Source organism: Branchiostoma belcheri, unplaced genomic scaffold, assembly GCF_001625305.1.
Source record: "Branchiostoma belcheri isolate BF01 breed outbred unplaced genomic scaffold, Haploidv18h27 scaffold27, whole genome shotgun sequence".
Lineage (NCBI taxonomy): Eukaryota > Metazoa > Chordata > Leptocardii > Amphioxiformes > Branchiostomatidae > Branchiostoma > Branchiostoma belcheri.
In genome coordinates, this window is record NW_017803876.1 from 3040882 (window position 1) to 3051982 (window position 11101).

At 38.6% G+C, this 11101-nt stretch overlaps 3 protein-coding genes across 3 annotated transcripts in view; 2 read left to right on the top strand and 1 right to left on the bottom strand.

Annotated features, from left to right (window-relative positions):
- The window catches only part of LOC109472146 (tubulin polyglutamylase TTLL5-like), a 29626-nt gene extending 24937 nt beyond the window's left edge, over window positions 1–4689 (bottom strand). The window contains exons 1-2 of the mRNA XM_019771719.1: window positions 4505–4689; window positions 3733–3949 (exon numbers count right to left, since the gene is read on the bottom strand). Coding sequence (XP_019627278.1) covers window positions 3733–3821 — 89 coding nt within the window. The 5' untranslated portion in view covers window positions 3822–3949; window positions 4505–4689. The remainder of the gene's footprint in view (window positions 1–3732; window positions 3950–4504) is intronic.
- Window positions 4690–4911: 222 nt separating this feature from the next.
- LOC109472156 (lysophospholipase-like protein 1) lies at window positions 4912–8679 on the top strand. Its single transcript, XM_019771729.1, has 5 exons — window positions 4912–5020; window positions 6064–6163; window positions 7118–7287; window positions 7757–7872; window positions 8084–8679. The coding sequence occupies exons 1-5, from the start codon at window positions 4927–4929 to the stop codon at window positions 8300–8302; spliced, it is 699 nt and encodes a 232-aa protein (XP_019627288.1). The 5' UTR covers window positions 4912–4926; the 3' UTR covers window positions 8303–8679.
- A 1626-nt stretch (window positions 8680–10305) lies between these two features.
- Window positions 10306–11101, top strand: part of LOC109472323 (CAAX prenyl protease 2-like) — a 14106-nt gene continuing 13310 nt past the window's right edge. Inside the window, exon 1 of the mRNA XM_019772018.1 lies at window positions 10306–10423. Within this exon, the coding sequence (XP_019627577.1) occupies window positions 10311–10423 (113 nt within the window). The 5' untranslated portion in view covers window positions 10306–10310. The remainder of the gene's footprint in view (window positions 10424–11101) is intronic.

Consider the following 11101-nt stretch of genomic DNA (forward strand, 5'->3'; position numbering starts at 1 on the left):
AGCCTGACTGCTACACTCTAGCCTCAAATCTAAATCTGATCTGGTTACATGCTACTGTGAGTACTTTAAGTGGCCAAAGTCTAAAGAGATTATGGATGCTCAACCAATCACCGACTTACCCTAAACCACTCAAACTGACATGGAAAAAATATGAGCTGCTATTAAGGCTGGGTCAAAGCACTTTAAACAGGGCATGCATGCTCAGACCTCGTCTTAAGGACAAGGGATTGTCAAGAGTGCTTCTGCTAATTACACCACAAAAGCCTGTCATATCAAGTGGACACGTTGGTGACCGTACATGTACATTGTACTGCAGGTGTAGCTGAAAATAGTTACTAGTAACTTTTTCATCTCTGGTGTTTTTTGTACATTTCAAGTAACCATGGATATCAGTCCATATTTTCTGTAACCATTGTGTGATTTGCATGACAATAGACAATGCTTATACAGCTATGTACCTATTCTATCTTAAGCCTGACAACACTAAGTTATTAATTACACTAGTAACAGCAACTTAAAGAAATGGCCTCAACAAGATAGAAGCATTATACACTGTTGTCACTGTATCATGAACTGTTTTTAAGTTAACAACTTAGAAGGGTTTTTTAAAAACAGGGCTGAGCACAAGATTATATTATATCATGGCCAAATTATACATCCTTTACCACATACAAACTAGGCATCTGACTTTTTACACTACATTCCCCTGATTGGTGTTTTATCTACCTCCATGGTAGCACACATAGAATTTACTGCCATTGATAGGTTCCTGAGGAAGCACGTCTGCGTGATTGAAAAACTTGTGATCAAACACGCTGCACAGAAAGCCATTACCCCTGTATCCCCGGCACAAGTCCTACTAAATCTGATATCCTACACACGGATTGAGCAAGTATTGATTTTTTGTCAACCTCGACCTGAAATTCCATTACATGGACCTACTCCGGAATCACCTCCTCTCCATGTGGGGTATAATAGAGATGGAGGATTAATCGCCAGACAAACCTGCACCTGCTCTACTCTTCCTGGGGAGGCTATTTTAACACCTACAACTTACAAGTATATAATCATAGATAATTTTCCTACTAATACGTACAATATATGCTACATGTATGTCAAAATGATGTCTAGTGCTATAATATTGGTAGTCCCAGGACTCTATAGTGTAGCATACAGTATATTGTAATCCTGCATGGATGCAACCAAAAAAAAAAAGCCACCTTGTACAGCTTGCCAACATGAAACTATCCCCTTTGACTTTTTCTATATTTAATAATATAATAGATGGAACTCTTGGTTTACTTTTTTTGGTCTCTTATTTATTCACGACAATCAAAAAGACAAATTTCTGACAAACTCTGAGCAAAAATCTTTGCCACATTTTGAGAACTATGAAGACAAAATAAATTCATGGGGGCACTGCAAATCAACACAGTTATATACAACACACACAAGTACATTTCTTATCTGCAAAAACATTTTGGCTTCTACCAACCACTGGCATATATCATGTGTCTTGCTTCACTGCTATACAGTACGCTAACTAATTTGGTAAAGCACAGGCTGCACAGCCATAATGACACTTACTCTACCTAAATTTAATTAAACATCCCAAACACACTGAGGCTGATTATATCTTATTCCCAACATACCTAAAAATATACAATAGGATGACGGATAGGGGATTAAGGGCCACCAATCACATCTAATCATTCTCGTGATGTTAATTGCTGTAGATAATAAATGTATGTCTATAGCAGAAGAATCCAGTTACCCTCCAGTTAATGTAGCATTGATTCTGTTCTTACAGTGATGAATGTGGAGATAACCTGTACTTCCTGGGGGCCCAGGCTGCAGAGACTGCTGATGTAATTTTAATGGTTTATGTGATTTGGGTTTCCCTCAATGCATGAGGTGATTTCTCTTGCAGTTCCTGTTATCTTTACCGCTGCAGACTATACGTTTGAAGGTCGATATCATCCTGGCACAAATCTGAGGCCCCTTGGGGCTGTTCGTGAGAAAGAATGAGTAGGGTATTACCATTAGGAGAAGGGCATCAACTTAAAATACTAGTATGCTCTAAAAATCTATACAACTAATTCCCAGGCAAAGTTTTACTGCTTTGGTTTTACTGGTAACTATATGAATTAGATGACAAGCCAAATCCAAGGCTATTTGTGGTATGACAAATTTTTCTTTTGATTTCATTATCTGACTGTGTTATTTCACCGTTACTCAAAAAAATGATAATGCAACAAGGCAAATGATATACTAGTCAAGGGCTGTAAATGATCAACATGCCTTTCATCTTTATATGGCTAGACGTATTATTAGAAAAAAGTCCCCATGAACTATCTTGTCCCCAGAGTTTTCCTCAATTTTGTGTGAACCTGTCAGCTGTGAAGTTTAGCAGTATGACATTGTAAGCTTCACACAGCCATGGGCACCACTTTACTCATTACATCTGTGGGGAAGTGTCTGTGTCCCTGTGTGACCTCGCAGTATACTTCAGATACAAGATTGGTACATGTACCTACTACTACACTTAAAGAAGTAAAGGTCGAGTGATTACAAATCTGCCCATAGGCAAGTGTCAACTGAAGCAAGTAATGTATATTTTGTTCCTCACCAGTGTCAGCTTCTAGAAAAATTTGTTTAAAGGAAACTCTGCTTTTGGTGACATATAACAGTGGTACATACATGTAGAACCATGATAGTGAGGATAACAGTTACATACATTTTAGTTTTAACAAAAATTCAACAAAAGCAAGCCAATGACAGGTCAGGTGCCTAAACATTAACAAAAGGCAATACATGGATGCTGGCAATAGATAGATGAGAAATAAGTTCGTTGTCCCTCTAGAACAAATCACCATTATTCATGGTAGATTGGGAGGAACAGTTAACCTGATTTAGTGACGTCTATCTACCAGAAATAGATTGAGGCCATACAAATCAATGCAGTGACTGCTTTAAATGCATGAAAAATGTATGGTAACTGAGGCTGTGGTGCCCGCAGCATGGTAATGCACAGGAGACTGCTTCAGAACCACTGATGCAGATAACACCTTCATACATCATCTAGTCTCCATTCAGACATAATATGTACCGTGCAAATATGTTTTAATTCAAGAGTCTTATTATGTAACAAAATACGAGTTTACATGTATGCTGAAATGAGATGTGTACATTGAGAATATTTCATAATTTATAAATACTAGTAATGCATACTGATACTACCCTAAAATATGGACAGTTAATATTCGAGATCAGTTTGCTACAATCTGGACTATGAGTATGAGGACAGAATTAATATATTGTCCTTCATTGCATTTTGTCTGTGTTTTGTGAACCATGACAGTGATGTCTATTAATATATATTATTAGTATTAAACCGCCTTGATAAAAGTACAAACCAAAGATGTCTAGTTATATCATAGCTAGACATTGGTATACTTTAATCAAAATATGTATTCACTACATATTCCAATTAACTAGACATTGCTATAATACTTTTATCAAAATATACATCCAAGACAAGCCAATTCAAGCAAACAATGCTATTAAACTTAAGTGTCAATAAACCGCATAACAGATATCATATGCATGTTGTAACAAACAACTTTCATCCCCAAAACATAATGACTGTACAGACAATACCAGTTAACAACAGTAACAAAAGAACAAACTGAAACATGTGAAATGTAGCTGACACCTATTTAATATACTTACACGTTCATCAACTCCTTGTGCTTATTGTCTTCTGACTCGGCTTCCGACCCCACCTCCTCGGAGTCAGAGGCCACCTTTTTGGTAGGCATCGTTGGTGTAAAGCTTTCCTGATCCTCTTACAATGGCAACGCTATTCAGGGCTCAACTAGGATTTGTGCTGGCATAGACATGTGACCTATGGCAGCATAATCATCGGACTCCTCTCGTACGCTGTTCTCTGCAGGGGAGAAAATCGTGCAGCGTCACTCGATCCTGACCTTAATCAGGCAACAGTGCATTTATCTTTAACACAGCCACTAGTGAACTCAATATAGTACATTGAATTACCAGTAGTGTCCTCAGTCTGATTCTGTTTTTGGAGGAATCGATACAGTAACATTATCTACATCTGTCTCATTACTCAGCGACCACTACACCTAACATTTGAAAATATATTATTCAAAACAAAATGCATGGTATTTGTTGAACTCATTTGGTTGACATATGCTGTCCATACAATATGATTTATTGATGAGAAAATTTATTTTAAGTTTAAACGTTTAGATCATTCATACGGAAGCAACACTGGAACTACCTGGCGTTTGTGGAAAGTATGAACTTTCAACAGTCATGTATCATGCCAATACATGAATACGAGTAACTTGTCAAAATCATAGGTGTACGTACGCTGCTATGGCTATGCAGGAAAAACACCCTCCCCCGACAAACTACCCCAACAAAACCAAAAGAAGCGGGCTAAATGCACCGTAGTCGAACAACGTCGAAAACTCACCTTTCTTTGCTCAGTAGTCAACCCTGTCTTGAAGATTCCAAACTCTTGCCACATTTGGCACCCATTTGGGTTAGATTTGTTGCATATTTAAGGTACAAAGTGTCGGAATTCGAATATTTGTACAGCTCATGACCTGCCCCAAACGTTGCCTTTGGAAACTGTACCCGTGATCCGGACGTTCACCGCATCAAACAAAATTGGAGTACTTTTGGAAAGAAACATCGTAGTTTTCCGTCAGAAAAGTGTATTAAAAAATGCAACATATCTATAAACTCACATAGTATCTGACTTAATGTACGATTTTCTGCATTACTATTAATTTGGGTAGTAAGTGATTAAAACCTGCCAAAATATTTATGTCGTTTTGTTGCTCTCATTGTCCCGAAATGTATGTTATCGTGTTGCATCACGGGATCTCAAAGATGGCGGCCGCCACGAAAGTTTTGAACTTGCAGAAAAACATTGTGTGTCAAACTGGCAAACACACTGCGTCTGTCATCTTTCTACATGGCTCAGGTGAGTAATGTGAAGCTACAGCCTTCGTGTATTTATTTTGTGTGCAACGTGACTTTCCTGATGTCTGCTCAAAGTCAAAGTTAAGAAGAACTCGAAAGTGAAAGTGTTTTCCTCCATATAATAATTTTCTAGTAGCACAAGCCCTCCCACGACCGACTTCCCCTTTCAAAATATGTGATAACTTTCGCAAGCATTAATATTTACAGTATACTGGACAAGCCCTATTCAATAGGTATGACGTCCTGCCACTTCCAAGGACTAATCGTCCTCAATATTAGACACCCACTGCTGAAGAGATTTCTGAACGCTCCACACAAAAAAAAGCAATGGCAGCATTTTTATTTGTCCATAATTTATGACCAGCTGATTCACCCCTATATGACATCATTACCTCTGTGTCCAGAGATTTTGTTTTAAGTAAAGTTGTAACTTGCATGCGCAGTTGCAGGACAAGAATTTGAGGAAGTAGAGGTGATAGAATAACTCTACTTCCTCAATTATCAATAATAATCTTATTCAATCAATAATGAATTTGGACACTAACGTTAATTATTTCTAGGACAAGGTAAGAGACTGTGTTTTCACAGCTACATATTTTCCATGAGCTAATCATGTCATGAAACTGGACGTGATGCCCCATGAGGGCCTTGTTCAGTATTCTATAGATGTAGCTAAGATGTAGATAGCCGCGGCGACTGTTGCAGGGCTTCTCTTGCTTGCAGTCTTAATATAAAGACTGCAAGCAAGAGAAGCCCTGCAACAGTCGCCGCGGCTAAGATGTAGGTAGATGGTCGCCTCTGAGTGACAGGAAGTGATCAATGGACAGATGTAATTTTAGTCAAAACATTATTTGCATAATTAATGAAGTACATGTAGCATTACAATTAAACAAGACATATGAGAAACTGTAAATATTTAATGCATGTATAATTTCACCAGAATCTAGTTTATCATGTACTGATTCTCCACTACAATGTATTAGTGTTAGACTGGTAAGAACTGGTATCTATACTTAAAATAAGTAATGTATGACTTCTTCCCAGGTGATACAGGAGAGGGTGTGAGCTCTTGGATACAGGATCTGATGGGGAATGGGATGGTATTCTCCCACATCAGAACAGTGTTCCCTACAGCTCCACCAAGGTTGGATTGTAATCTTTTTGCTCTATCATATACACAGTGCATGTAGGCGGGGGTTACATTCATTCTAAAAATAGAAAAATTCACTATATGCATACATATACCAGAAAGATAGCAGGCTTTTTGTATGATGTCACTTTCACCATGTTGGATTGCAGCCTGTAATATATTTATGTCTGATCATAGATACATCAACATGATGCTGCTGTAGTCCACTTACCTGCCAATAGCTTTTGGGTATTCAAATTATAATTATTACAACTGTGAACATCAATGAAAAGCCTATACATGTATATTTGATATTCATCATTAAATTTGCCATACATGTGTATTTGATATATGATGATATTTACCTGGATATTGACAGTTTAAGTTTGTCATACTTGCTGCTGACAGCTCGCTCGTTATAGCCACATTTTCTATTCCACCCCACAGCTGCTTATGAGGTGCATGTACAACCTGATGACATATGGGCAGGTTTTATACATGTCTGCTGGGAGTCATGTTTCCTGAAGGATGGTACTAGTGGAAAGAATATCAATCAAGAATAGAGATCCGCATAGGGCATTTTTGATCCCTAAGAAGCAATGTCGATAACCAATTTATCAAAGCACTGAGATAGATTTCTCCCAGGAATAGTTGTGGTTTTATGTTTTGCCATCTGTTCCTACTAGTAAGTACATGTACTGAAAGTATGGACTCCAAATGGATTTATATTTTGCTGGTGGCATGTTATGTTCCTGGCTAAATATTTTATGTGAAAATAAATTTGTATTGAGTGATTGGAACACGTACCCTTTCAAAGCAATTGCTTACCAACCTGTCAATGTGAGATACCTGATCAAAATGTAATACTAGTGGAGGAACTATTCCATCTTTTGGTACTAATCATTGATATTGATAATAATTGGTACATGGAGTATTGAATGCCTTTTTTCCTTTTCTTTCTTGTAACAGACCATACACTCCAATGATGGGGCACAAGTCGACAGTCTGGTTTGACAGACACAGGATCTCACCAGATGTCCCTGACCACATGGAGTCTGTGGACTATATGTGTGAACACCTCAACAGGCTGATAGAAGAGGAGGTCAAGTCTGGAATCCCAAGGGAAAGAATACTTTTAGGTACAGCAAACATGTGCTTTTCCTTTGCAATGATGTCGGCTCACATTACATGATGGATAAACATATGAAGTCACATTTATATTCCTCCACAGGTATATATGATTATCAGATAATATTTTGTATACAGTTACTTAACTTAATGTAATATATCAAGAAAAGAAAGCCTCAGTCAAGTCAATGAGGTTTAGCTCCTTTGTCAAATTGTAACTATATTGAGAAATGGATGAAACACTTTCCCTTTAGAACAAACAGAGCTGAGGTACAGGGTATGGTTGACATATTAGTTAAACCATGTTTATAGATGAAGAATGATAATACATTTCAATGTATTCTATATTGGAAGGTATGTTCCATCTAGGCATACAGCAATTACATTTACATGTAGTAGTTACAAATTGAAGAATCAACACAGTATGAGACAAAAATGTACAATAGATGATCCTGGGATTGTATTGTTTAATCCGTACAGGTGGTTTCTCTATGGGTGGTGCCATGGCCATGCAGGTGGCTTACAGACATCACCCTTCTGTGGCTGGAGTAGCTGCTTTGTCAGCTTTCCTCAACAATGACTCTGTAGTCTATAAGGTACCACTCTACTTAACATTAAGTTGGCATGTCTAAGCAAAGATGACTTTATGTTTGATTTACTGAATTCCACTTTCTCATTTCACTATGTTATTGTAATTGGTTGATACAATGTGCTGTGAGAGGATAAGACAAATTACCCCACCTAGCAGGTCACACAAAAAGTGCAGCACTCATTAATTTTTGCCTCTGACAACTTTGTTTGATGCAGGCTGTAAGAGAAGCCAATGGTTCCTTACCAGAGCTGTTTTTGTGCCAGGGAGGAAAGGATCCCCTAGTTGTGCCGGAGTGGGTTAAGCAGACGCATCGCACAATGGACAGTTTGGGAGTACCATGCCAGTTTCACTTCTTTCCCCAAATGTACCATGAAATGTGTGCTCAAGAACTCGAACTGTTAAGGACATGGATCCTAAAGAAGCTGCCTTCGTGATGCATTAATAGAGACTTGACATATTTAATCTTAAGTTATCACTATGTGATATCAAAAATCTCATTGAGAATACTGCATCTAGTGTTAATTTTAAAGTATAAATGAGTGTATAACAAAATGTATGCATTATGGTAACAAATGTGTAATATTATTATATCTTATAACTTATCCTGCAATAATAAGACAATAAATTGCTAACAGTGATGTATTGTCACTGTATACTTGATATAAAAGTGGATGTGTCTTAAGTTCTGTTTAAGAAAAGAGAATGAAATACTAGCACTTGATTTCAGACTCAATAGCTACTTACATGTACTTAACTAACAGATTTGCATGTTAATGGTGATGTAAATGACAAATGTTGGGTAACAAAATTATGGACCAAGCTTAGGCCACACCAATTTAATTTCTTGGTTAACGGATTCGCCGCTTCATTTTTTTCTGATTTGCAAATAAAAATAAAAATTCAGAATCAACTGCAAGATGCTCATATTTTGCCCTGAACAGTTGAAAACAGTCCTTTTCTTGCTACTTGTTACAGTCATCCCATATTTCAATGCAGTGGTATCATTAAAAGTTCATTGTTTAAATTTTGAACCAGCCTAGTGTGTTGACTTCATGTCTCCTATTGTAACCATTTTGGACAATAATAGGATGCCTAGGCCTGTTTTTATTTCTATCTATTTTTCGCCCGCCCGCTCCATTATTTTTCTAGAAAAATCCGTTAACCAAGAAATTAAATTGTTGTGGCCTTAGGTCTCCAAATCCCAGGACAGATGCCATCCTTGTATAAACATGACGTGAATGGTAACTTATCTAATTTCTCGCTGTTTAGTCTCATTAATGGTCACATGAGACTTATCTGTATAATGTTTATATAATTTTTTGTGAGTAAGAAGCCTGTGCTTATACAATCTCTTCCTGGCTGGCCACCTTCTCAGGGAGGCAGCAACTGTCGGGCGGCCAGATATGTGAGTGAGCTGTTATCTCATTTTTTGTCCCATTTCTTCTGGAATTTTTTCATCCATTTAACGTCCCATGATAACACAATATCTTCAAGGGTTAGGTGTAGGGCTGCGGACCGGTACACTGTACCGGTCCAATACCGTAAAAATCGTTTCGGTACAGGTCCAAAATACCGGATCATGAAGTAACGAGTATATACCGAAATAGCTAGTTTACACCATGTATATGACTAAAGATAGGTAAATCCTACCACAAAGACGAAAAATTAGCACTGGAAAAGACGTAAACACCGTCGATTGATTTGAGATCCTCAGTCTCACGAGACATCGCGAGAGTGTGGCTGATCCAGGGTTGTGATTGGTCAACAAACTCAAATCAGGTCAGAGGTCAGTCATTTTCCCTTCCCTCCAACACTTTATTATTGTTTCTGTGTCATGATTGAAAAAGTGAAGAACACGTGTTAATTTGTCAAATTGTTCAGGTACAGGTACAGGTCCGGACCTGTACCTAAACCTCTGTACCAGTACCTGTACCTGTACCTGATGTTACGTTTAGGTACGCAGCCCTAGTTAGGTGTAACAAGTCGATCGGTGTAATATAGCCAGCTGCCGCCGTGCCGCGTGCCTGCGAAGCTGGTGTGTTACGCTGAAAGGCAGTTATACCGGCTATACCGATACAGATACAGATATCTGGTTTCTGGACTGGCAATGACATTTAAAGGTGTCATGATTTCTGCCAACGTGTTTTGGCAACACTAGTAGATATTCTGGTATACAAGTGCTAATGCTGCTTGTCAGCTTACTTGATAAGTGACACTTGGATCAGTTTCACAATCATTTTGACAAAGGCTCAGCAGCCATTTATCTAACACGCTTGATAGCAATAAATCATCCAATACTGCATATATCGTTATGAACTAAAATCAGGGACACAGGTGCAATGTTGCCTTATATGTATCACAAGTTCAATGCAACACCCCCTTCTGCAGAGTGGACTGTTCCACAGGTGACCCGTGGCCTTGTGGGTACAATATTTACAAAAGATGGCGGCTGTGGAGTTTTCGCACGTGAGTTGTTCAGGTGCTGTCTGCTCCTGTTTTCTCCTGGCCGTGGCGTACGTCGGCAGCCTGTACGCCTGGAGGAGCGACCTGCCGAGGTAAGGCTTCAGGGGGAGAGAAGAATAGGTAGTTGTGAGGCTGTCCGCTGTGCGAATATAATATATATTTGAGGGAGATTTATCACGATCAATGATCATCAGAGACATGAATCCGGACCCGGCAGCTCGTCTGTCGTCTGATACTTGTGCTTGCCGGTGCGTGAGCCGAGACTGTGCTGGCACGGCGGTCTTGTTACACCCCAGACTGGCCGTCTGCATAAGAGAAGCTGGATCTACAGAGAAGGAATCAGACTGAAGGCAATATGATAATCAACCTTGCAGGTCAAAATTTCATATTTACTCAGCTCCAGATCCTTGTTATGGTTTTATGGCAGTTTTTTTTCAAATGATGTATTAAGGCTGGATCAAACTGCGGAACATATTGTGTGAGATTATTCAAGAACAATTTCCAATTTGGTCGATATTTTCTATATCTAGTTCACAAATGGTATCTTAGCAACCATGAACAACAACTGGGGAATTTCGTCTGTGTCAAAATAGAGTTATACACATACCATCATAACTAATCTCAAAGCAGATGTTGGCTTTCGCGTTTTGTTGAAGTGTTTGTTTCTAGCGCTACTTCAGAATACAGGCAACTTCCACATGTCACAGCCTTCAAGTGGTAGGAGAAAAGCAGGTGACAGCTGGGTGATATGCCTACCATGGCATATATTA

Excerpts from the sequence above, each read along its gene's own strand:
- LOC109472156 (XM_019771729.1), top strand. The coding sequence starts at position 4,927 with ATGGCGGCCGCCACGAAAGTTTTGAACTTGCAGAAAAACATTGTGTGT. Across the intron at positions 7,288-7,756 it reads AAGGGAAAGAATACTTTTAG|GTGGTTTCTCTATGGGTGGT; the intron begins GTACAGCAAACA and ends TAATCCGTACAG. Across the intron at positions 7,873-8,083 it reads ATGACTCTGTAGTCTATAAG|GCTGTAAGAGAAGCCAATGG; the intron begins GTACCACTCTAC and ends TGTTTGATGCAG.